General features: G+C 40.6%; 1 protein-coding gene across 3 annotated transcripts; it reads left to right on the top strand.

Moving 5' to 3' along the window:
* Positions 1 to 273: 273 nt before the first annotated feature.
* LOC120547250 lies at positions 274 to 25,988 on the top strand. Of its 3 annotated transcripts, XM_039782761.1 has the most exons (14): positions 274 to 399; positions 1,482 to 1,664; positions 2,906 to 3,153; positions 3,324 to 4,238; positions 8,096 to 8,192; positions 8,393 to 8,500; positions 9,872 to 11,347; positions 13,464 to 13,586; positions 13,687 to 13,815; positions 15,635 to 15,827; positions 17,636 to 17,760; positions 20,972 to 21,162; positions 22,483 to 22,616; positions 23,691 to 25,988. In XM_039782761.1, exons 1-14 carry the CDS (start codon positions 322 to 324, stop codon positions 23,921 to 23,923), a joined length of 4,233 nt encoding a protein of 1,410 aa, XP_039638695.1. In that variant the 5' UTR covers positions 274 to 321; the 3' UTR covers positions 23,924 to 25,988. The 3 variants fall into 3 exon arrangements, with proteins under 3 accessions (XP_039638695.1, XP_039638696.1, XP_039638697.1); XM_039782762.1 differs by lacking the exons at positions 274 to 399; positions 1,482 to 1,664 and having other exon boundaries at positions 3,070 to 3,182; XM_039782763.1 differs by lacking the exons at positions 274 to 399; positions 1,482 to 1,664; positions 2,906 to 3,153; ... (1 more) ...; positions 8,096 to 8,192; positions 8,393 to 8,500 and adding an exon at positions 9,154 to 9,324.
* Positions 25,989 to 26,863: the final 875 nt, after the last annotated feature.

Raw genomic sequence — 26,863 nt, 5'->3', positions numbered from 1 at the left:
TAAAGGTGCTGGTCGTCATCATCTTTAACTGCATTGCATTCCATTGCCGTTTTTATTTTGATTTGAAAATGTCTAATTTTACTGTGATTTGTTCCTGTGATTAATTTATTGTGCTTTTCATTGGATCTTCAAAGATTTTAACACCACAGTCCTTCCCTTAAGAGGATAGTGATATCTTACCAGCATGGTTAAAATGTGTCTGTTAAGGCAAATAGCTGTGGTTAAAATGTCTTGCTACCTCTATGAACCTCTATTTACTTCTGCTTACAGATCACAGAGCAGATCAAAACTCTTCTTGAAGAGAAACTCCAGCCTTACAAAATGGAGATCGCCAAGGATGCTGCAAAGGCAGTGATGTTGGTGTCCCAATTTGAGGCCTCCATTCACACTCCTGCCATGGTACTCATTTAGTTAATAATCAGTGTGTTCTGTTTAATGGCTTTGTGTAACAGGTAGCCTGTTTTTGAGATGTGGCCTCAATGTATTCCCAGTTGTGTTTTATAGTGCAGCCTCAATTTAGTCTGTATTTGGGTTCAGATTCCCTTCTCATCCATGCTTCCTTTCAGCATTAGTAATCACTAGTACACTGCTCGTTGAAAATGTGCCTGTTTGGAACGGGCCGATTGCTTGTCCTGTGGTATTACTGCTTGTCGAATTCTTCAAAACCAAATTGTACCCCAAAATTACTTACAGAAGGACCCCAAACCACTTAATATGCAACTCCACTGTATAGCCTGCTACTGACTTACTGATTTACCTGACAGAGAACGTTGCAGATTCAGAATGTAATCCCAAAATCTCACTATGAAAATGTGGAATAATAAGACATTAGCGTCATGGACTCATGGCAGTGTGCTACCCAACTGGCCCGTTTCCTTGCATTGCGCAGCGCTGTGAAGGAATAATCTCCGAGATTCCGTTATGTTCTGCCTCTGTTTAGAAGTGAAGAACGTAGGCTACAGCTCACAGCAACTTCACTTCATGATCTAGTGTCAGGCTTTTGTTTGTGATATTTAGTGTTGGCAAATGGCTTTTTATGGAGTTTCCTCTTAGTGAAAAAATCGACACTGAAAAGTGTAGGGCCTTTTTTTCGGCAAACTTATTCCACACAACAGTCGTGATGTTCCTTTCAGCTATCCGCTCGTGCTCCAGGAAAGTGAAGAAAAGTTAGTTTGGTATATCCAGCAAAAAAAGATTAGCAGGAAACGTGTCAAAGGCGGAAACCTATGCAGGTTCCCCCACCGCTGTTGTAAAGCGGTCTGCATGCGGCGTCTGCGTGTGACGTGCAGGTTACACCCCCCCCTGCCCCCCCCAAACACGTACACACACGCATACATACAGATACGTCTTGCTTTATTAGATGGCTATCAGTGGTTCGCATCACGCTGTTGTATTCCCTGTGGTTAAATCTTTTGGAAAGTACTGTTCACTTCACTTCTATCTTCAAATAACTCGCACCCTCCTCACCTGTCACCTACCAGGCTCTTATTCGCTGTGCTGAAGATGTGATCCACACAGTATCCGAGATCCTGCTGTTTGAGGGTCAGACCAGGGAGCGCTGGGTGTTGGATCTGGAGAGGCTGAAGGAGAAACTCCACTCTGCTGTGCACTTCATTCTCCGAACCCTCAGGGCAGTTTCCAGCTACCATCACTACTACAGCAAGGCAAGTTCTCAGCATTTGAAGACCTTTTTAAAAGTGGCCACGCTCAGTGCTTGTTTCTAGGGTGTTGTGCTATAGTCTAGAGAGACCCCCTTAAAGGAACACGCCGACTTATTGGGAATTTAGCTTATTCACCCGTATCCCCCAGAGTTAGACAAGTCGATACATACCCTTCTCATCTCTGTGCGTGCTGTAAGGCTGTCTGACGGTTCCAGCGACATCAGGCCAGCACAGAACAGGCAGGTGAATGGTTCCAGTAATCCTACTGCTCCCAATAAGTGACAAAATAACAGTGTTCCTATTTCTAGTGATTTGTAGAGTCACAGTGTGTACAGAAAACAACGTAACATGAGACACAGCCATCTTCTAACCCTAAACAAACCGGGAACTATATTCTCAGGCGGAAGAATATAGTAATTGGGCGGAGTGATATGCTCGCAGCAAGCCTGTCTGAGAATATATTTCCTGGTTTGTTTACGGATAGAAGATGGCTGTGTCTCATGTTACGTTGTTTTTTTGTAGGCTACACACTGTGACTCTACAAATCCCAACATGTAAATAGGAACATGTTGGCGTTATTTTGTCACTTTTGTCACAATTTGGAGAAGTAGGATTACTGGAACAATTCACCTGCATGTTCTGTGATAGGCTAAGCTACCGGTGGAGGCGTCAGACAGCCTTACAGCACGCAAGGAGATGAGAAGGGTATGTATGGACTTGTCTAACTCTGGGGGTTACGGTGATAAGCTGAATTCCCAATAAGTCGGCGTGTTCCTTTAACTGCAGTGTCTGGTACCGTGAAGCCCAGTTTGACGAAAACTATTTTATTTTTCTGATTCGCAGGCCCTTAGGTTCTAAAACCAGCCACTTTAACCTTTAGGGCAGGACGCACTGAAGAAACTTCTGAGTGGCAATAAAGTATTACAGTGCTGTCCAAAGTACCTTTTTTATAGATTATCCACATTAAAGATCTAGGCCCAGGTTGTTCAAGTTTCAATGTGAGTTTAGCCTGTTAAGTTTATTTATTCATCATTTTAAGTAATTTCTCACATATAAATTCTATAACGTACCCTCTTCTCCAACATGAGGATTTGCAACTTTTATCTCCAAAACTGACTGCCGAAAATGCTAAAAAGAAATAAGTTGACAGTGGTGTCTTCAAGTTAAATGCGCACCGCCTCACCAATTACCCTCAACCTCCCCGTAATTCAAACTCTAAAACACGTTTACCGTTCCTCTTACAGGCCAACAACTGGTACAGGCTGGTCCTCTGTGAGAACTTCCTCCAGGAACTTCTGTCAGGGGTTAACGGAGAAGACGTTCCCAAACAGGGCCGGAACTGGGGGAAGATCCCTGCGTGGAGGTACAAAATGTCCGCGTTTCTGAAGAAGAATCCCCCTCCAGATATGGAGGAGCTGGTTCATCTGGCTCATCTGTCTCACGCCATCCTAGATGGCGATGTCCAGGAGGCGGGCAAGCAAATGTCTCAGCGGTGAGAGAGCATTGATTTTCATGTTGGAGGTACATATAAAGGGAGAACTATGGCTGTGTGTTAGTCCTCTTACAGAAGTTTCTTGTATAGAAAATATTTAGTACATTTGACATTGTACAGTACGGTTACATGGCCAATTATTCAGTTATCTTATTTCTTTTATGCATCAGGTGCATGACTTTGAGGAAACTTGTAATTTCTTCGGGACCTGTGGCTGTCGGTCACCTCCAGCTGGCCTTACAGTGGCAGTATGAGTTGTTGAGGAGCAGCCATGTCAATCATTCCTCTGCTGGCAGTGCTACAAACGGAACAGCTAAGGATGTTCAAGACCTCGCTAAATGTGAAAGTGCTAAGGAAGCTGCCGATCCTCTCGGAACGTCTCCATCGACTGCGTTTACTGGGATGGTGTCGGCTGAGGGCAAACCGCCCTCCTTCAGCTCATTCGACTCAGGCTTCGATGGAGCTGGGGGCAGCCAGCTGGAGGCCTGGGGAGGGAGGGAAGGAGCGGAAGGTCCTCTGTCCAGATTGGCTGGGACCAGGGACTCTGTAAGGCCTGCCACGAGCCAGCCTCAAATGGCCAATATCTCAGATTGTGAAGATCACAGAGAGGAGTTTGGCTCTGTGGGAAACTCCTCCAGGGCTAGCATCCAGCATAACCCTAAAGTAACCGTGGATTCTCTAAATTTAGAGATCAAAGTGAAGCGTTCAGCCGCGCTACCCAATAATCCTTGGCTTAGCTTGCCGGTAGACGATCTGGAAAACTCGTACACTGTTACCATCACGCAGAACCAAACGCCGCAAAAGAGAGACGTACAATTCCACGACCCCTCTGACCCCAACCAGTCCAGCTGGTCTCGAGATCAGCCCACACAGACGGAAGTGCTGAGCAGCACACAGCCAAGAGGGCCACGGACACTACATAAACAAAGCACTTTGGAGGATCCTCAACTAAGTCCCATTTGCAACATCCTCTCCAGCACTATTACAGATGAAAGAGACAAGTCCATCTGCACCACAGAGGAGATTCCCACTCTTCTCTGGGATTCTTATGACCTCCATGACCAGAATCCGGATGCTGTCGATGGGTAATGTATCTGTTTCAGAAGATGCATTCAGTTCTGAAGATGCATGTCCTTTTCCACTGTCTCAGTTGAGGAACGGGCTAACAGTTACTGTAAGGGTAGTTGGGTTTTACAATGTTCGCAGACAGCCTTACCTTTTAACCACAAATGTTCCATCTGATGTAAAATCCAAAATGCTTCCACATAGAGCTGGAAAAATTAATCGATTTTAATCATCAACTATTTTGATAATTGGTTGGAGTCCTTTTCTTTTTTTTTTATGAATCTTTTCTAGTTTTTGAACTTCTGTGATCGTAAACTCAATATATTTGAGTTGTGGACAAAAGGCATTTGGGGACGTCATCTTTCTGACATTTTGATAATGATTCCAGTTTTATAAGGAAAAGGGATTACTGATCTGTTGGACAAACGTAACTCTATATTGGATTAGTTTGTTTGGAGTTGTTGGACTGTAATCTTCCCCGAATCCAATTTAAAACCAGGACCGAGCTGCAAACATTAGCCCTGATAGCATCCAGGACCAGCTTCCACTTAGTGGATGACATGACAGTCCCCACCAAATAACAGTTGGCTAATGAGATGCTTCCCAGTGGCCTCTTCCCAAGTATTAATTAATCATTTATATAATGTGAAGTATTATTAAAGCAGATAAACAGTTTAATGTAGAATGTTGCTCTTGGGGCTGTTAAACGACTTGGGAATATAGTTTCTATTACTGTAGGGCAACATGTACGCCCTTCTGACATTTGCTAAATCTGAAGCTTGACAGACCTTCTGTAGCTAATAGACCTTTTGCGTAGCAGATTTTTGAAAATGGCAGGAAAGCACTGGGGTCTAATTTATAAACGTGGCGTACGCACAAAATGGGGCTAAAAACGTGCGTACGCCACTTCCCACGCAAAGGTTGTGATTTATAAAAAACAAACTTGACAGGAGACTGTGCATACGCACATTTTGGAGACAAAATATGAATTGGCGATGCAGATGGTGAGGTGGTGAACTGAAGTCAGACTGCAGAGAGTAAATGGGAATAAGATTACTCGTAATATTTTCTAGTATTGATGCCTCGTGCACATTCTTTCACTCCATATAATCCACATTACCATGAAGATTAAATCCAGCAGTGTTATTTACGCTTGTACTGAGTGATAACTGTTCCATAAACAGCTCCAACTCAAATCTTAAATAAAAACGTGTTCTTAATGTTAATCGGCGCTGTCTCGCCATCACATTGTCCGCTACGGAGCGCAGGAGGAGGAGATGCATGGAATACAGGATAGCATTAATTGTAATTGTAAATAACTAAATATGTCTTTAAAACTGTGCATATATCATCAAATGTCAAAGTCTGGAAATACAGCCGTTAAGCTCTTGCGCAATCGTTACACTTAATGTCCTCGTTATCGGTCCAAACTTTAATACTGTTCATAACAAAACCTGCATGAAGAAAAGTGTGTTTGCCTATTACACTTTGTCTTCAAATTGTATCTCCGAGTGGGGGATACCACTAGTTGATGCTGTGATTTTGGCAAGGTGTTAACAATCACAAATTGTTAACGTATAAATACTGCGGTGACCCTCGTGCGTAATGCTGCATGATGGCACAGCTGGCCCTGCAGGAGGACTAACCACCAATGGAAGAATCGGGAAAGAGACTTCAGGGACCATGACGATGACTGGCTAATATGCCGATTGAAATTCTCTAAACCTGTGCTCGTGAATCTACAGTACAGGCCAAAAGTTTGGACACACCTTCTCATTAAATGTGTTTCTTTATTTTCATGACTATGTACATTGTAGATTCTCACTGAAGGCATCAAAACTATGAATGAACACATATGGAATTATGTACTTAACAAAAAAGTGTGAAATAACTGAATACATGTACAAAGTAGCCACCCTTTGCTTTTTTTGATAACTCTGCAAACCCTTGGTGTTCTCTCAATGAGCTTCATGAGGTAGTCACCTGAAATGGTTTTCACTTCACAGGTGTGCTTTGTCAGGGTTAATTAGTGGAATTTTTTTCCCTTTATTAATAAAAAAGCAAAGGGTGGCTACTTTGAAGAGTCTAAAATATAAGACATGTTTTCAGTTATTTCACACTTTTTTGTTAAGTACATAATTCCATATGTGTTCATTCATAGTTTTGATGCTTTCAGTGAGAATCTACAATGTAAATAGTCATGAAAATAGAAAGGAAACGCATTGAATGAGAAGGTGTGTCCAAACTTTTGGCCTGTACTGTACGTACTGAACTGGGTCCAGTAGAAGGCAACGCACCGGAACCTTGCCACATCCCTGTCCAAATATATACGTCTGGTATATCGGAGCTGTCCCCGAGTGCCATAATGCCTGCCGTTTTGGAAGATTCTATTAATAAAGGTAGTCTATAGATCCAGTTTCCCTACACTGTGCGACAACAGGCCAAAATTATAATTCAATTGGCAGCAATTCCCGAGCGTCTGAGAGTTTTTTTTGCTTTTTCTCTGCCAGTCGTCATGATTCGGCATGATTGGGTGTAACGAAAGGGCAACTGCAAGGGTCATTAACATACTGCTCAGCATTCACGAGGTGCTTTACATTGACTATTTATGGTTAAAAATGGGCATGTACAGGGCGGGATAAGAGGCTGATCCACGTACGCACACTTGTAGGTAATCTCTGATTTATTAAGGGAACATTGCTTACTGGTGTGCATACACACTGTTTTATAAATCAGACTTTTTTTCGGCAATTTGTGCTTTTGGGGGCACGTACACTTATAGTAAGGATCCTACGCACAGTTTTATAAATGAGACCCCAGGTCATTGATAATAACAACCATTTAGATAGAGATGGTGTGATATCATTTTTTGCTTACCGATACGGAGTACTGATCCGATACCAGTGTGTCATATATTTTGTTTTAATGACTCTATATACTACTATCCCTGTATGGATGTGATATTATTTCTATGTTTGTCAGTCTGGCTCAGGTTAAACTCTTTGTGAAACCTGAACAAACACAGAATGCCACAGAACTTTCTTTTATTATGCAGTTAGACAGTCAGTTATAATGGAAAAAGAACATAAATAAACTACTTTAACGTAGATTTTCTTTAGGGCTTTATTACGTGGTATTGGATCAGTGCATAAACTCCAGTACTTACCAATCCCAGTGTTTTAGGCAGTACCGGAGGCGATACCGATACTGGTATCGGAACATCCCTACATTTAGGTGAGCTGGGTCCAGGGAAATATGCATGCTGTCTAACTAGCAAAGTTTACTTGGACCCTTGATGGAACAGAGCCATTGTTGAAGTGCTCATATTATTCTCATTTTCAGGTTCATAATTGTATTTAGAGGTTATACCAGAAAATCACCATATTTTTGTTGTACTGCACATTGCTGCAGCTCCTCTTTTCACCCTGTGTGTTGAGCTCTCTGTTTTAGCTACAGAGTGAGGCATCTCACTCTTTGTTGGGAGTCGCACATGTGCAGTACCTAGGTAAGGACTACTAGCCAGTCAGAAGCAGAGTATGAGGGCGTGCCACGCTAGCAGCTAGGCAAGCATTATAAGGTGTGTTACAAAGTGACCATGTTTGTCTCTGAAGGAAAGGCTGGACTACAATAGAGCTGTTTGGAGCAGTTTGTGAACAGTGTTTTCTCTGGAAGATGTTAGATTTTTTTTTTTTTTTTTTTTCACTTTGTAAACCTGTAACGTGCACAAAAAATATACATAACTCAATAAACGAGAAAGCATTTGCTTGTAGAATTTTAATAATTATGTATAAGCTGAAAGATTGGTTTGGTGAAAAGAAATGACCAATTGGCATGTTTCCTGTATTTAAGAATTTTTTATTTATTTTTTTTCTTCCAGTGTGATCGATATTTCCCTAAATGACTGGGATGTGAAAGAGCAGGAGGATTTGAGGGAAGTGGAAAACATCCTGGACAGAGCTGATAAAATACTAGAGGTAAGAGATGCCCCATTGAAGTAAAGGGGTGGATGATTGCTGCCGTTAAGGGCTGCAACTAGTGGTCATTTTCACGGTCATGAAATGTTCCAATATACTGTCAGATGCCCATCACAAGTTTAAAAGAGCCCATTGATATCGTCATTTCTTAGTTGATCAGCAGTTGTGCTCAGCAGTCAACTGCATGTCTTTCTCTACAGAAAGAAGAAACTGTTCTGGCTCAGGAGGCTGTGCTGGATGCCCTGCTGAGGTCTGAGGACCAGCGGAATCAGTGGCCGCTGTGGGACAGTGAGGACCATCTCTGTGTGGTACGTTAAGCTGATGGTAGATCAAATCACGGATATGAACTAGGGCTCAATGATTTGGATAATTGCAATTTTTCTGCCAGATATTGCGATTACAATTCGATTGCCGATTTCTTTTCTTCTTAAAAGTTCAATACTCTGTTGTATAACAGATTAAACATGTCATGGAGCATTATAACACAAGACAACATCAAAACTGCTCTCTGTTCTTATGCAAGGATGAGAACATAGATATGGATTGCCAGCAATAAGTGTTTTTCTTTTAATAAGCATGGAACATTGAACAGTCCAACGCAGAACATTTATCACAATGGCTAAAGTTATAATCATAACAATTCCAATAAAAAAACTGTACTTTTCTGTAAACTGAAATGTCTGATATGCCTCAGTTCAATAGCCGCATTTACATATTACACCTTCTACCATCGAGTAATATAAAGTTATAGAAAATAAATGAAAAATCCACTGAAAATAGGACATTTCTGTAAACGGTTTGTGATATTTAACATTATTCCAGCGTTTATCTTGTGAAAAAAACCAATTATATAATAAAAAGAGGAATGGAATGTTTTTTTACACCAAACATTCAGCTAAATATTGCACATTAAATTAATCGCGGTCTTCACGATTGGCTAATCACATTCTTTCAAATTTCGATTTGAAAACGATTAATCGTTCCGCCCTAATGTGAACTATGATGTTGGGCGGCCACTTATCAGTGACATTTAGTTACGTATTGCAAATGGACGTTTTTGTTCTTGTAGGATTTGCACTAGAAGTACTGGCTGAAGATAACCTGCCAACTGAAGAGCTTTGCATTCCTGAAGGTGGTGCTCTTATTGATCTGTTTTTCTACTCCTTTTAGTTGTAGTCAAGCTTGTCAACTATTTTTTATTAATTTTTTTTTTTATCTAATCAGATTTCACTGAAAAAAAGATCGCTGGTAGCCAAAATGAATGAATAAATGTTTTTACATTTACCATTAAAGAAATATACAGCCATAAAGTACACACCAGATGGTATTTGTACGTACTGTATGCGATGCCTTTTTTCTTTTTTTTTCTTTTTTCTTTTTTTTAACATGGTGCCTTTTATAGTTACTTTGTTTGAGGACAATGTTTAAGACTTAGATTAAATTAAATGAGTAATTAAATATTAGTCCTCACTGTTGACTAATGTGATGGTAGGGTAGTCTGATTTATACAATGGGATTCCTGTTGGTTTCTCTCCAGTATGTGTACCTGTGCAGCTTGTTTGTCGGCCACTGTGACCACAGAGCAAAGGTCTCCCTTCATTGAACTACAGTTGATACACCCAGTGTAAATCTGCAGTGTTTGTTCAGCGTGCTTTATCTGCTTATGTTCATTTTTCCAGATGTCCTCTAGTGAGCTGGCTGAAGCCGGTGTTCTCGGCCTCGAGGATTACCTTGACCCTGCAGAATCTGACAACCTCAGTGAGCCCAGATCACTTGGATCTGCGAGTGAACCTAAGGCTTCTGAAGAGGACGGGCACTGCGCTGAAGCTGCCACAGGAGCAGAAACGGTAGCGTTTGACAGCTGGCCGGACCTGCTGACGGAGCTAAGAAAAGTCCATGTCCTGGATGAGCTGATCATGGAGGAGAACCTGAAGATCCACCAGCTCCGACGCTGCGAAGAAAACCCAGAAGAAGCACTCTCTGTGAGCAAACCTCCGGATACGAACGGACCGTCGAGTATGAGCAAGGAGAGGGAGGCTTTTCGGTTACAACTGGAAAAGGAGAAAAGGGAGGTGGAGAAGCTTGAGGAGAGTTTGAACAAAGAGCGTAAAGTGAAGAAGCACAAGGACGCAGCTAAAAAGGTTGTAAAATGTTCAATAATGGAGAGGGCTAGAAGTGAGAATAAGAAGGACCAAGCTCTCTGCGATGAGCTTTTATCAGGTAGTCATAACCGATCACAGAGAACACACTCAACATCTTTGGTCCTGAATGATTCTCAGGCTCAGGATACCTGTAAAACTGAACATATAAAAGTATTGGGTCCTGATACCAAAGAGGCTACGCCACAAGACTTGGTTCAACTTCCAGATTCCCCATGTCAAGGTGATTTCTCTGGAGCTGAGCCATCGGTGTTTAACAGAACTACCTTTAATATTGCCTCTGATTTAAAGGATCCTCCTGAAGAGTTGGGGATCCAACCTCAGGGATTCATCCATGGGAAAAAATTGGACGAATCTGGTGAAAATGCTTCTTCTTTAACCTCTGAAATGAGGCCAGAAGACGGAGTCTTTGACCCAGGCAGAAAATCGCACCTTCCTCCTGCGCTCACGCCAAGAAAGGCTTCACTTCCTGTGAATGACCACCTCGCTGAACACAAGCCTCCTGATGCCGCACAGCTGCAGGATCCAGCTCGGCCCTCAGTTGCTCAAGATCTGGGTTTTGTGCAACATGATCTTCGAGATAAACCGCTTGACGTGCTGCCCGAGAATGGGAATGCAGCTGTCAGTCACACCGTGGTTGTCAATCCAAATGTGAAGGAACACAGCAGCAACAACAACAACAACCATGCACTTACCGAGAAATACAATGAAATAAGCACTAAAGATGAAGATGATACACCTGTGGTAGCTGCTGGTTTGCTACAGACACATTTACACCCGGCAAAGGGAGTCCAGACTGCATCACCTGCAGATGAGCGCCCACATCAGCAGGCAGCACCCCAGCCGTGTCCTGACCAGCCTCTGGAGTTTGACCCCGGGGGCAGAGATGAGCAGAATGAAGACTTGCCTGATGGGGTTCAGAGCTCTGAGGCCATGAGGATATCTGGCTCTGGGTCACCTGGGATTCAGGCCCAGCTTAACATCAACATGAGAGAGGTACACTCTACTATAGAACCATGGGGAGGGGTGGGGGTGCTGGCGCTTTCAGTGTTGTAGTTTAGCTTAACATGAAGACTGTGTAAGCTGGGGGAAACCGCTAACCTGGCTCTTTCTAATGTTCAAATACACCTACCAACACCTACTAAACTCAATGACATTTACGTGCACATAATATTCCAGGTTTTCCCCTGTTCCGAAAAAGATGATATTCCGACTAAGCTGTTTACATGGCTAATGAAAGTGAATATTTCGCTAATGTTCCCGTTCATGTAGGACATGTGTAGTACATGTAGCCATGCAAAATACGAAAGATTCTTTTTTCTCAAGGTTTACCAGTGGATTTGTTGGACTGCGCGAACACAGCTTCCCTCTTTCATTCCTTCAACCAGCTTCTTGAAAAGGTCGGCGTAGCACAGTGTGCGCATGTCCAAAAACCTGTTGATATCCAAGTCTTTGATAATGTTTTATAGTAGCTGTGTTTCTCCTTCTTATCGGGTCTGCAGCCTTGCAAACTGTTGGCTGGTTGGTTTGTGTACAACAACCATAGCAACGGACCGAGCTGACCATAAGCTGTAAACAGGCAAAGAGGCCGTAAACTGGGCGTAAACTGCGGTTAAAAACCCAGATTGAGACGCATATTCCGAATGCGCTGTAGACATGTCCAAAGAATGCCTCTAAAACCCGAATAATACCAAAATATCCCACCTCTTAATCGGAAAATACTATATTCGGAAAAAGGCCTTATTTGGAATATCCATATGCCGTTTACATAACTTGTATCAAATTTGGAATATTGTCATATTCGGAATAATAATGGAATATTGGTGTGCATGTAAATGTACTCGCAAACAGAAATGGAATTAAGGCAATTTGTAGTTTTTTAAGGGTTGCTAGACCCATCTCTTGTCTCTAGTCACAGCACAGGTTACCAGATAGTCAGTGAACACAGGTTTGGGTTTTTGACTCTGTACAGCCATAGAGGTTACCAAACCTGGCAGACTTACTGTGATGTAGGGCTCAAACTAAGGATTATTCATTAATCTGTCGATTTATTTCTTAGATTAGTTGTGTGATCTATAAAAAGGTCCGAAAATGGTGAAAAATGTTTTTCCTTAGATTACTTTCTCAAATGTCTTGTGTTGTCCACAACTCAAAGAGATGCAGTTCACTATCGTAGAGGAGTAAAGAAACGAGAAAATATTCACATAGAAGAAGCTGGAATCACAGAATGTTTACTTAAATAACAAACCAATGAATCGCTTGTCAAAATAGTGGACAACTAATCGATTTAATCTTGGCGGCTTTACTGTGATGCAGGGATGCACTGAATCCAGGATTCAGCTTCGGATTCGGCTGAATATTGGGCTTTTTGACGGGGTTCGGTTTCTGCCGAACCTTAGAATTTTTTTTCCACCGAACCCTACGCTGGTCGACGTAATGACGGCGCCGTTGATTACGGGAAGGTGTTTACGTAGGTGGAGCGTTCAATGCAGTAGGCAGTGAGAAAGTGTACATGGATCTGGTGAGCAGAAAAAGTTGTTGTTTGCCAGTACTTTCAGTCTAAAGAAGGCCATTCAAGTCCAGCTACATGTTCAATCTGCAATGCCGATTCGTCTCGTGGTGGTGAGGACCCTAAAGAATACACAACATGGCCGCTGTTACAACATTTGGTATGAAACACCCAAAAGAATAAGAGTTGTGCGACGTTGTTTACTTCATTAATGTGTTTACTGTGTTAGAGGACCGAGGATGGGAGTGCTATTCAGTTTTGGTTTCGGTAGAATCTTAACCAGTGGATTCGGTGTTCGGCCGAACTCCAAAAATCTGGATTCGGTGCATCCCCCACTGTGATGACAAAAAAGTTCGAGATTCCATAGCCGACTGCTGCCAAGAAGCACTTCCAGTGTGGAACTCCCTTTTTAAAACCACAAATGTATGCTAGGCTAACCACATCCTGACTCCTGACTGAGTTAACCCATGACGAGTTGACAGTCCTGTTAAAACCAGATTGTGCGTGAAGGAGAGTTACCTAACGCGGGTAGGCATCCCAAGCGTTGTTGTTGTTGTTGTTCATTTGATTCAAATGGATTTATTTGTCTTGATGTGATTGCAGATGACAGATTTCAAGACCCCCATAGTACTGGATACGGGCTCTGGTTTGATGAAAGCAGGATTTGCAGATCAAGACCTCCCAAACGTTATATTCCCAACAATTATCGGGATGCCAAAATACGAGGTACTGGGATATACTTAATGTAGGACTATTAGAATGCATTCTAATAGTGATGTGATTGCTTCTAGTCAGCCTTTCTGATTTTACGTTTTGTCTTTGTCAGGAAATAATGAATGGTAACCTTGAAAGGGAGACCTACATTGGACATGAGGCTCAACACATGAGAGGGGTCCTGGCTCTGAAGCATCCCATAAAGAACGGGATCATTCGTAACTGGGACGAAATGGAAAAGGTAAGTAGGAATGCGTATGCCTGATATATGAGGTCACTGGCTGTTTTTGCACTAGTGTTTTTGTGAAAAAGGATCCTTGGATCTTTTTTTTTTTTTTTTTTTTCAAGATGTATAGTATGAGTGGGTAAGTTTCAGTAAAGCTGGTATATGTTTTGATATCAGGGTATTGTGGTGGTCATGAATGTCATTTTACCGTATTTATCTTTTAAAAAGACAATGCTGCTTGTTATAATGCAGGAATAGTCAGGTATTTATTTTACTGATCCTTCCCATGAGGTATTAACTTGTCCTAATTCTAAGCGTGATTTGATATGTAGTGTGTTCATGCAGGAAAAATGACAAAACTAAGTATAGATTCCAAAGTCATGCATTGTGAATGGTGGTCTGACAGCTCCAGAAAGATCAAAGCATTCCATCCTTAGCCAGATTAGCTTTAGTTTTCTCTAATTGGCATTTCAAAGTTGGCGTTGGACATTAATTGGTGCATGTACAGTATCATTTCCTGTTGGCACAATAGGGTTCCAAAGACCATATACTATGACGATTATATTGTGATACATTATACTATAAGATGATTATACAATATGCTCCTGCATCAAGGCATTAGATCTACAGGGTTACCCCTTTCTGCTTCTACTCCGCTACATTTCAGACACCAATATTGTACTTCTTACTCCACTACATCAATCTGAAAGCTTTAGTTACTAGTTACTTTACAAATTAAAAAACACATGTAGTTTAGAAAATCTGTTGTTTTATTATAAATTAAACTACCTAACAACATAACGGCCTACAAGTCCAGCTGAAATGATTAGAACATTAAACAATTAGCTGATTGACAGAACAGTTTGGACCGTTTTCAGTTTCTAAAATGTGAGGATTTTTCTGCATTCAGTACCTTTTTTTTTTACTTTTAATACTGTAACTAAATTTTCCTGATGATAATTACATAATTTTACTTAAGTAACATTTGATACTTAAGTAACAAACTGGATCGTTTTTTTTTTTTTTTTTTTTGCATAGAGTACCTTTTTTACTTTTACTACATTTTCCTGATGATTCTTGCATACAAGTAACATTTTTTTTTTAAGTTTTTTTATTTTATTTTTTTTATTAGAGCATTTCAGCCTTTAATGGAAAGAACAGCTAGATATGAAAGGGAAAGAGAGGGGGATGACATGCAGGAAATCGTCTCAGGTCGGACTCGAATCCTGGACCTTCTGCGTCAAGGTACGCACCTCCCTATATGTGCGCCTGCTCTACCAACCGAGCCAACCAGGCCACCTCAAGTAACATTTTCAATGCAGGACTTTAATTTGTAACGGAGTATTTTTACAGTATGGTATTAGTACTTTTACTTAAGTAAAGAATCTGAATACTTCATCCACCGCTGATCATGTGTCCATCTAACACATCAGTTACTCACAACATGGAAAGCAACTGAAATATGATTTCGCAATTGTATTACTGTGCTTTTCCAACATTGAAATTGAATCTTTTTTTTTTTTTTTTTTTAATAAGAGAAATATTTAAAAATACAGGCTCATCTCAAGGAATTTCAATATTTAGACAATGGCTAGAAAAAAACCCTGCTAAATCTACACAAGATAATTTTGTTCCACTACAGAAATAGTCGTGACAACTATTGCTCAGAAAAAGTCATGCAAACTCCTGCAAGCTAAAGTACACTTACCAAACTCTTCAGTGCTGACAGACTAAAGAATCTGTATGGACAAATAATGTAACTCATTGGACCGCAAATGTGCTTGTTACCTCGCCTTACTTCTAAACTCTACTTTTATTTTATTTTTGTTTATAGATTTGGCATCACACGTTCCAGCAGCTGTGCGTGGATCCAGACGATCACCCTGTTCTGCTGACCGAGGCAGCCATGAACCCCTTGGCGAACCGCCAGCGCATGGTGGAGATCATGTTTGAGTGTTTCAATGTTCCCTTCACCTACGTGGCCATGCAGGCAGTGCTGGCTCTTTACGCAGCAGGGAGATCCACTGGTAACTTAGCTAAGTATTGTATTTTTTGTTGTAGTCATTTTTAAAACATCAATTTAAAAAAGATGACCCAAAAACTACAATAATCAAGACCATACAATAAAATAACAGAATAGACAAACTATTAACCAAATAAACGTTATAAAAAGTATAAATGACAACACCATATCATAGTTTTTTAATGCATTTTACCTGTGCATTGTGTTGGATAGATTTGCGTGGATGAATACTTAGTCATACATTGGTAATGTGTTCTTTCATTATAAGGACAATGGGCCTCATTCACCAATATCTAACAAGACTGAATAAGAATGAACATTTCGGTGCCTCATTTCAGTGCCTGACTTTTTTTTTTTTTTTTTTTCTTCAGAAGCATCGCTGCACGGGACAATAGGTTACCGTTGGCTAGTAGCTGGATTAACACAATGGTTAAAATGCTGACAGCTAGTGTTAAGCGGTGTAAAGTGTGACTGTATTTCCCTGTAGAGGATTCCAACAGCGGGACGTAACCGTCCGCAGGCAGCTGCCGTTGTCGGAAAAAAACACAGACGGTGCGTTCACTTGAAACTCGCCAGCCTTGTGGTGCATTTTAAGTTATTGTAAAATACCCTTTTTCCCCATCTGGTGCTTGTTTTTGTAGTTTACCAGCAATTTACTGGTGAAATAAGTCATTGTTATAAGTTATTGTTATTACATTATTAATCAGTTCTTTAATTGTGACCATATGGCCTTAGCCATAAAGAAGCCGTTCTTTAATGTTGGCAACTGTCGTTTTGTGCTTCTTTTTTTTAATATTATATACATTATAAATATATTGTATAGATTTTGGTTCAGGCACCAGTACAGTTTTAAAAGTATCGTTTTAGCACCGGTATCAGAAAAACCCCAAACGATACCCAACCCTATTCCTAAGTTTTCTCTTAAATATGTTCTTAAGAAAGTCCCTAAGAAAAGTCTACGTCTGATTCATGACGTGTTCTTCAACAGCAGAATTGTTCGCAGGTGTGTTCTTGGAATGATGAATCCAGATGTCTTCGTAAATTGAAAGCTCGTGTCCGCTGCTCCTTTTTAGCATAGCTAAACGCCCCGTTAATTCCCATAAAAGGGCATGAGATGGCAGGTCTGTGTCGCGTGCACACTTGGAGAAATGTCAAAGACCTGGTAAAGACTGTGGAGGCCTCGACTCCAAAAGAAAGGAAAAACTTTAGTAATTCTGAAGTGGAGGTTCTGCTGCAAGAAGTTAACAAAAAAACGAGACCTCATATTTAGTAGCGTCCGCAGTGGATACTAAGCAGCAAATACAAGTTTATTTATATAGGCCTAGCACAATTCATACACGATGGCAATTCAAAGTGCTTTACAAATGAGCAGTAGTGTGTATTTATTAAAACAAACTTATAATTATATGTAAAATAATGAAAATAATTAGTTACAAACTGGAGAGAATTGTTACATTTTAAATTAGAACGGACGAAAACTGTATAGCTACTTGTTTTGCGCAAACATGTCGGCTCATAATTTTGCGTAAGAGTGCTCTTGAGTGTGCGTAGATTCTGTTCTTACCGAAGAACAAATCCCAAATAAGAAAACATTGGTGAATGCCGGAATCTTCGTGAAAACTGTAAGTGGGGTTTAAGAACGCATTTGTTAAGAACGTTTGGTGAATGACCCCAATTTCTTGGACTTGATCTCTTTCATCTTGGCATGATTTAAACTGCTGTTTTAAAGCCATAGTTTCCTTCTTAGTTCAAAACGAAAATGTGACGATGTTGTTGTGTGTTTTTTTTTTTTTTTTTCTTTCTTCATTGTAGGTGTGGTGTTTGACTCCGGAGACGGAGTGAGCCACAGTGTGCCGGTGTTTGAGGGATACAGTCTACCTCATGCAGTGCAGCGCTTCCCTCTGGCTGGTGTTGATGTTACAATGCATCTCAAAAAGGTATTCACTTGCTTTTTGGTTCGTAATACAGTTTATGGGCAGTGATGTCGATGGATAACCATTCCAATCTGACATTTGGGTGATAACATAGGGACTTAAAAAAAAATAAAAATAAAATAAAATACCAGAAACCAAAACTGGTCTCAAGTCGTGCTTTGTGACTAAAAATTGCAATCACGATAACAACAAGAACTGTTACTTCAGTACAATAAAACAGCCTTCGCTTCCTTTCACATATAGAAACAAATCAAAATAATTATTTTAACAATGTACGAGGAATTTATCCTGGCCTAGTCTATATCCACGACGTTCCGCTTCCGGGATTGCTCCGGTGCGGCAGGAAATTCCGGCGGATGTCCCTCTTTTTGCCGATGTCCTTCCTCTTTCTTTGTGTTGTAATTCTAAACTCCGGTGGATTTGTGAGGACTATGGTTAACTGCTCCTCAGCTCTCTGCAGGGTAAATCCAGACAGCTAGCTGGACTATCTGTCCAATCTGAGTTTTCTCTCGCATGATTACAACATCTTTTGAACGTACACGTTCCACCAAAACAAGTTCCTTCCCGAGGCTATTTGGCAGCGGCTCCGTTCGGAGCTTAGCACCGCCCAAGACGATTGTGATTGGTTTAAAGAAATGCCAATAAACCAGACCACGTTTTTCTCCCATCCCGGAATGCGGACTAGCCAGATCCTCCTCCGCAGCGCTGTGGAGGAAGGTCTGGCAGAGCAAGACTAATCCTGGCCTGATAATGTGACTGTATTGCCTTATTTTAATTTAATTCATTTAAGAGAACATTCCCTTAATACTTGCTTTATGACACAGTACACCCAATAATGCAATAAGCGAAATCTGTTACAATCAAAATGGCGAACAATAAGCCATATTTACTGAGAACAGTCATTTCTGCAACGCCATTGGTGGTTGAACGGGGGCAGCTGAGTGGAGCAGGTGGAGATGTTGTGTTGATATACAGTAGATGTTAATACTGAGGTGACGTTAGGGCTGGGCGATATGGAGAAAATCCAATATCACGATGTTTTTGACCAAATACCTCGATATCGATACCGCAACGATATTGTAGTGTTGACTATTTGTGCTTTCACAAAATTTTTACACAATGAGATTTTTGATAAATAATCACCAGTAATGTGGATATAATGACTATGTGGGTAAAGGCAAATAATAGTTTACGGTTAATAACAGTTACAACAGTCTGGTAAGTTCAGAAAATGACATCACTTAACTGTAATGCAGCCTTTAGAACCAGGAAAAGACACTTATGTCATATCACGATATCGATATAATATCGATATATTGCCCAGCTCTAGGTGACGTCAATGCAGCCAAACACGGCACTTAAATGACTGCAGACTGAACTCTTCTTTGTTTTATGTTATTCTACAGTACATTGATGTCAAATTTAATGAACACAAACCTGCATCCACCGTTCTTACAGGAATCAGATATTGTAAACATTAACAGCCTAATTGCTATCATTTTTGTTTCTAGTCAGGTTTCAGTTATATGAAAGTCTATTTCATGCTGTGGCACTTTTAAATTTCATCTGTTATATTTACACTATAGGAATGAATCGCTGGAATGACAAGGCAGGTAATTTCTCTTTAGCTGCACACCTTTTGTAGCCGTTTATTCACACACCAAAATCATCAACAGCTGCTCATCGCATTCATCTTAACCCCTCATAATGGCACTCTGTTACCATAGTTACTGATGCCTTCTCAGACAGAGTGTGAGACCAGTATGATCGCACCAGCCCCAATAACCCACCTTAGGTGTTGAACACAAACTATAAACGCGTTTCAGTGAATTGGATGGATGGATGGATGGATGGAGTTGAAGGTGGATGAGGGGCTGGGGTGAAATGTTGGTGTTGGTAGGTTTTGGACATACTGTAGCCTGTGGAACATACTCACTCACTCACTCACTCACTCACTCACACATCCATCCATCCGTCTTCGTCTGCTTATCAAAGGTCGGATCACGGGGGCAGCAGCTCCAGCAGTGGACCCCAAACTTCCCTTTTCCGAGCCACATTAACCAGCTCTGACTAGGGGATCCCAGTGATACTACAAGTGATACTTGTAAAACTGTGCCGGTGCCTGAACCGATACTTTTTAAGTAAGGGGTAACAAAGAAGGGTACTAACAGTCTGTGACATTAAAGCATGGCTTGTTTATTGCTAAGGCCATATGGTCAAAATGAAATGATTTCATGGTAATGTAATAACTAACTTATAACAATAACTTATTTCACTAGTAAATTGCTGTTGAATGACAAACAACCACCAGATGGGAAATGGGTATTTTACAATAACTTTGAATGCACCAGTTTCAGTGAACGTAGTGTTGTTTTTACCAACAACGGCACGGTTACATCCCGGTGTTTGAATCCTCTACAGTGAAATACAGTCACACTTTACACTGTTTAACGTTAGCTGTCAGCATTTTAACTGTGTTTAATCCAGCTGCTAGCTAACGGTAGGCTAACGTTACCTGCTGCCAAGTGTAGTGTTAACTAGCATCACGCGGGTAGCACCGGGTTCGGTACCCAACCCTAGACGCCAGCCACCCTCCTGAGGAAACCCATTTTGGCCGCTTGTACCCTGGATCTGGTTCTTTCGGTCATGACCCAGCCTTCATGACCAATGGGAGGGTAGGAACCAAAACTGACCGGTAGACCGAGAGCGTTACCTTCTGGCTCTCTTTTCGTCACAACGTTGCGGTAACGTGAATGTAATGCCACCCCCACTGCGCCGATTCTCCGAAATATCTCCCGCCCCATTGTCCCCTTACTCACTCACACACAAGAAATACATATACTAGAAATAATAAATAGGATAAAAAATGAGATAAAAAAAATAAATTAAGATGGCAAAGATAAAAATGCCAGAACTACTGAAAAAAATATACTTTGCGGGATGAAAGAATGTAAAGTGTAGAATAAAATGTACAACCTACATATATAGTATGTATATAACAAAATAAAACATGTAATAATAATAATGATGATGATGTGATTATTGTTATATATTAAATATGAATTATGTCCATGCAAGATCCCCTATAACACCTCCTTTTTCAGAGGTGGCGAATATCCCCCAAAAAAGTGACGGTCACAAATGGTGACCTTAGTAAACTCAGTGGAATACATCAGTCCCTCATTCGACTGTTGTGGTGTGCCTGTGCTGACAGCTTCTGCAGGAACAAGGGGTGTGCATGCGCACCACGGCGGAGATGGAGATAGTGAGGGAGATGAAGGAGAAGTGCTGCTGCGTGGCTGTCGACCACGAAGCCGAGCTGAGTCCTGGGGGGGCGTCCTGCAGAGAGATGCATTACACCATGCCAGACGGGCAGATTGTCACACTCGGCATGGAGAGGTTCAGGTAACCGTCCGCACAACACGTCCTGCTTCAGATGGACACTCCAGTCACACACACAGGGGTCCTAAAGGAAATCACATTTTTTGCCACTACAAATTTAAGAACTTTTGAATTTTAATAATCTCTTTTAGTTGTAAGGATGGGAAATGACTAGCTAAATGTAGAACATGCTAAACAAAAAGAGGTCCAGAATAAGCACGAGACCTCCGGCAACAGTAGAGTCAAACTAAAATCTTGTTAATGATCGGAAGCTTTATTTCTATTCTGTCTTATCAATATGACATAACCTTGTATTAACGCCACATCAGGTCAACATTTTAATTTGTCCAATACTTTAGTTAACTACCAAACACCTGCAAAACTAAGATTCCCATTAGCCTCAGCTAATGTCTTAAAGGTGCCCTGCCACACAAAACCGTTTTTACTTGCATTTTTTTAAACATGTCAGGTCCATATGGGTTTGTGTTATGTGGTGAATGTGAAAATAAAGTGACTGACCTCCTCTGTCAGCTCTAGCCACTGAAAAGAAATGAGCAGAGAAATCAGGCCAGTTACAAAAGCTGGTCAGTCTGACGTGGTGTTGAGGAGGATGCTGATAGCCAGGCCAATCAGAGTCCAGCAGCTTAGCTCGTTGAATATTAATGAGAACTGGCACAAATCGAGCTGTGTCTTCCTGCAGGCTTTCTATACCACGCTAGAATGGCTTGAAACAAGGTAACCTTGTTAAATTTTTTCCCACAAATGTTAGAGACTATGGTAGAACTTCAGACATCACCACAAAGTAATGAAATACGTGTGGCAAGGCACATTTTTTTAAGGGCTAATTGGCAAATGTTAGCATGCTAAGATGGTAAACATGCCTGCTAAATATCAGCATGATAACATTGTCATTGTGGATGTTAGGCGCAGCTGCACTTTGAGGTAAATGAGCTCTAGCATTGCTGTAGACTCTTGGAATCTAGGTTTCTTTGGCCAGAATGTTGATCATTCAGGCAATTAATCGAGCCCTTGACTGAATGCCACAAACAACAACCGATCTGGCTGACACAATTCTGAAATGACAATGTCACAGGAAACCAGTTTGGGGCTGAAATCAGGCTTAATCTGCAGAGTGTCTGCCTGGCTTTAGTCTTGTTGAAGAATGTTCAGCTTCTGAGTTCCAGATAGCCTTGGGCTGCACACGTGAGACTGTTCCTCATTATATATATATTTTTTTACTTTTTTTTTAAATTTTCTTTTTTTTAGAGCAAACAACTCAGACAGGGCAGTTATATCTTTTAACATAACACTCAAATGGGTCTACCACTTGCCTCGTTTGTCCAGGGCCCCTGAGATTCTCTTTAAACCCGAGCTGATTGGACGGGACCATTACGGGATGCACGAGAGCGTCTTCAAGTCAATCCTCAGCTCTGACATTGACCTGCGACGCTGCTTCCTGGGAAATATCGTTCTGTCAGGTAACGGTTGGTCTTTGTCAAGGTCAAATTTAGTCAAATGGGGGTATGCGTAACCCTAGGGGTACTTTGGAATACGGCAGGGGGTATGTTGAGATTTTTGCAAAAAGGTTATTTAAAGTGACTATATGTAACTTTTTAATGTTTCTGAAGCTCTGTCATTTCTCATAAAATGGTTTTAAATGACCTGTAACGGCAAACGAGACTCGCAGTGTAAAGAACACTAGTTTAATTTAGTTTTTAGTAAGGCCTCTGCCCAGGACCCCCCCCCCAGCGGAGCTAGGTAAAAGGAAGCAGGAGGTGTCTTTATATAGGCTTTATTGTATATTATTTTAGAAGTTATGTGTTGTCGTTATGGCTGATACTGGGGCAGAGCCATCACAGAAAAGAAGGAAATTAAACGAAGAACTAAAAGGAAAGTGAAAGGCAAGGATAATGCGAGTCAATTTCGATCGGGCTTTTAACAGATGGAGACAATTACAGGATTGTAAATGGTCATTTTCATTCATAAATAACTTAACAGTGTGCGATGTGGTTGTACGTCAGTAGCCAACATTAAATTACGTCCCCGTTCCATGCTAGCTCAGTAATACAGCAGCATAAAGAAAAGACCTTTACGACAGCAGGTGTGGTAAAAATACTACCACTTTGTCCAAAGTGGGTGCTAGCATCAACACAAAGTGAAAGTTACATATAGTCACTTTTAAAAATATGTCATGGATAATTCCTAAAATAATTATACTATAATAATGACATAATTAAGTGATGGATTCTAAACATTTGAAATGTAGGATTTAAATGTTTTTCATTTACAAGGTGGTTGTTTAGTAAATCACTCCTCACACTGTATTGTACCTCCTTTTTAATACAGACTTCTTCTTTTTGCGCTGGTCCCCCCTGACCACTTGGCTTAAAAAACAATTCAAACCTGGGTTCATTTTTGAAAAAAGTTTGAGAACCACTGATCCAAGGGCTCAACGATGCATAGCTTGCCATGCTTTATGCTTTGGTCATGATTTGGTCTTGTTCCGGTTAATGTGATGATCTTTACCGAAATGAGTTTATTTCCTACTGAAGGTGGGAACACTCTGCTGCCTGGCCTGCCTGAGCGGCTCCAGGCTGAAATCAAAGCCCTGCTCCCCACCACCATGGGCGAGAACGTTCGCGTCACCAGCCCAAAGGACCGGGACTTCTCAGTGTGGAGGGGAGGAGCCGTGCTAGCCAAGCTGGCCACCTTCAGCTCGGCTTGGATCAGTCGGGAGGAGTACGAAGAGCACGGGCCGCAGATAGTCTTCAGGAAGTGCTTCTGAGACGGGACCATTGTAAGGCATGCACACTGGACGCGTGTGTAATGCACCACTTAATTTAATTTCCACAAGTGCAATATACATCCAGCTCTAATACAGTGCCATGGGTTGGGATGAGCCATTATAAATCTTGTCTTATGTCTTGGCTTTTCTGTGGAGTCAGTTTCACCCTCGTCATCAGTGTGGATCCTGAGTTGTGTGCTCTTAATAGACACCAGTGGGTTCTTGTTGACCTGCTGCCCACTTTATGCCTCATCTACTGAGGTCCACCAACATGGCATAGATGAAACAGGGTGTTTGTCATAAAATTCCTGTCAGTCAATGTAATTGTCCCTCAAGAACCTTTTTAACTGTGTCTTAAGTTTTCCATTTTTGTTATTATCCCTCAAGAATCTTTAACTGTGTCTTAAGTTTTCCATTTTTGGGGAATGTATTTCTGTGTCTCAAGAATTTAAGCGCAAGTATATTAATGTTTGTGGACAAGGGACTAGAATTGAAGCTGGCCTTTGATCAATGTCTGCCAACTTTGTTTCCAGGTTAAGCAATTGAGGGACATGAAGAGAACTCAATGTGCTGACTCCAGATATATAAATATAGTAATCTAATATCACATTATGGTGTGTATGTATACCACAATTTTAAGTATACTTGGTATAAGAAATAATCTTTGTGTTAGACATGGTGAAAGTTGCATTTTATTTTGAAATTTGAATCAGTTCAGCTGTGCAGTGTTCACAACTGTTTTGTTTTTTTGTTTTTTTTATAATGGCAGCGTGAAATTATCTTTATGATTGATTATTAGGGCCACTGTTAAGAAAAGAAATAGTTGGTGTCATAACATTCCAACTTTTTTCTCTAAGTCTTTACATATCCTGTTTAAACTTTTTTCCTCGTGTAATTTTTTTTGTCATAACATTACAATTTCTTTTCATAAAATATTTTTTGAATTTGCATTGTCAATTTGGACTTTTGGCCAAGAATTCTATTACAATTGTTTTTGTCATAACATTTTATATGCAATAATGATGGCAAAATGTCAACTTTATTCTCCAAATTAAGCACTAAATGTGGAGACCAGCAATTTACCTTAAATGAATGTGCAATGTTTTGACACTAAATGTATAGGTTAGGACTAAGAAACTCCATTCTAACTGGAGTATTTGCCAGAAGATAATTGTTTATGAATGTTTATTGCTGCAGTAATGTGAACTGGAGAGGAGAACTTGAATTTGTGGGACAAGTTTGCATTCTAGAAAGTCTAATGGTTATTTTCGCACATGTGGATCCTCCACTTAAGTCAACTTTTGGTTCATGAAGCTCTGTATGGAGCTGGTAATGATGAAGTCCATGGAGAGTACAATATTACAGTATTGGTCTGGTAATTCCTATCACTTGATTTTCATCTGTTGAATAAGCAGAGGATGTTAAATGCTACTGCTGCAGGTACAGTGTTTTGTGTATTGTCTGAAGTTGGTATTTTCTATTGGAGTGTAGTGTATTGCCTGTAATTTCTTTGCTTTCTCAAATTGTTGCTGTGTGGATTTTTAACACTTGCACAGCAGTGTTGATTTCTGTGAAAGGTGTTCCAGTGGTGCCAAAACTGCTGCATTGATCTCAATACCATGGATTCTGTAAAAAAAAAAAAAAAAAAAACTCTTTGCCAACCCTGTATATTTATTTTATTATTATCTACTTTTTGAGTGTTTTTTCTTTTGCATGCAGTTATTTTTGCATGCAGTTATTTATGCTCTTTGTTGCACTTTTTTTTGCATGTCTTGTCTGCATGTTTTTTTGTAAACTGTCTATCTTTTAAAGTCATGGGGTTGTCATGTGACCTAAAGTCAAGCTCTAAGTGGAAATCGGCATGAAATGTGACTGGGATCTTCTATATCTGTCCTAACATAAGACACCGACTGAACTGCAGTCCTACTGGCTGTAGTTTGAACAGGCTGTTTATTTTTTTGTCGGTCGGTTTCCTCCTACTCTAAATGTACTGTAACAGTCTGGACTGATTGTAGCAATTTTTCACCCATTATGTATGTTTTTATAATAAATATTCCAATCATAATTCTTTTGTGTTGTCTCTTTTTGCATATATCATATTACAAAGTGTGGTTAACACTAGTGATGTCCAAATGAAGCTTTGTAAAGCATAATTTTATTTTTTTCTGAACAAAAATAGATTTGTTCTGTTTAACAATGGGTTTGTAAACTCACCCAATTGCCATTCCTCGAGCCTTTTTCATTTGTCATTTGAATTTTTTTTTTTTCTTCCACATTTAATGCAAAACATTACTGTATATTGTTTTAGTCGAGTCACCAACTGTCGAGTCTCCGGAATTGACAACGATGACTAGCTAGTACTTCAAAACATGATTAAAATTCAATAAATCACTTTATTACAAATTGGTATAATTCAATTCACCCTCTGTATTGCCAGCAAAGTAAAAAATACATGTCAACACCTACAGTATCACTATCAATGTTTAGTTACACTGTTTGGAAGATTTACTGACAATTTTGAGCTTATTTTTTCTCTTTTTTTTTCTCTCTTTCAATGATTACAATAAAGGAAAAAAAACCGTCTAAAAGAATGTTTGAACTGAAAATCATACTGCCAACTGTGCCAAAAATGACAATGTTACTGTAGCATTATTGATCGATTGTGACGTGTAATGCACCTTCCTTTTCCAACACTGCACTCTAGTGGACACTGCCACGCAATCCATCCCTCAGACCTGCACGCAAAATTACAATTACGAATCCCACTATGGCCACGCCAAGACCCGCCCTACGAAGCAGCTTTTATTGGTTGGGGTTAGGCATTTCACCTCGATTGGTCAGGGGATAGGACCTGTACAAATCAGGTTACGTTGCCTTGCGTAAGCATGGACGCCTGGCCAATAAATTCTATTGAAGGGCGGGTCTTGGCGTAGCCATAGT

Source organism: Perca fluviatilis, chromosome 18 (genome assembly GCF_010015445.1).
Source record: "Perca fluviatilis chromosome 18, GENO_Pfluv_1.0, whole genome shotgun sequence".
In the NCBI taxonomy this organism is placed as follows: domain Eukaryota; kingdom Metazoa; phylum Chordata; class Actinopteri; order Perciformes; family Percidae; genus Perca; species Perca fluviatilis.
This window is presented reverse-complemented; position numbering and strand designations above follow the sequence as displayed.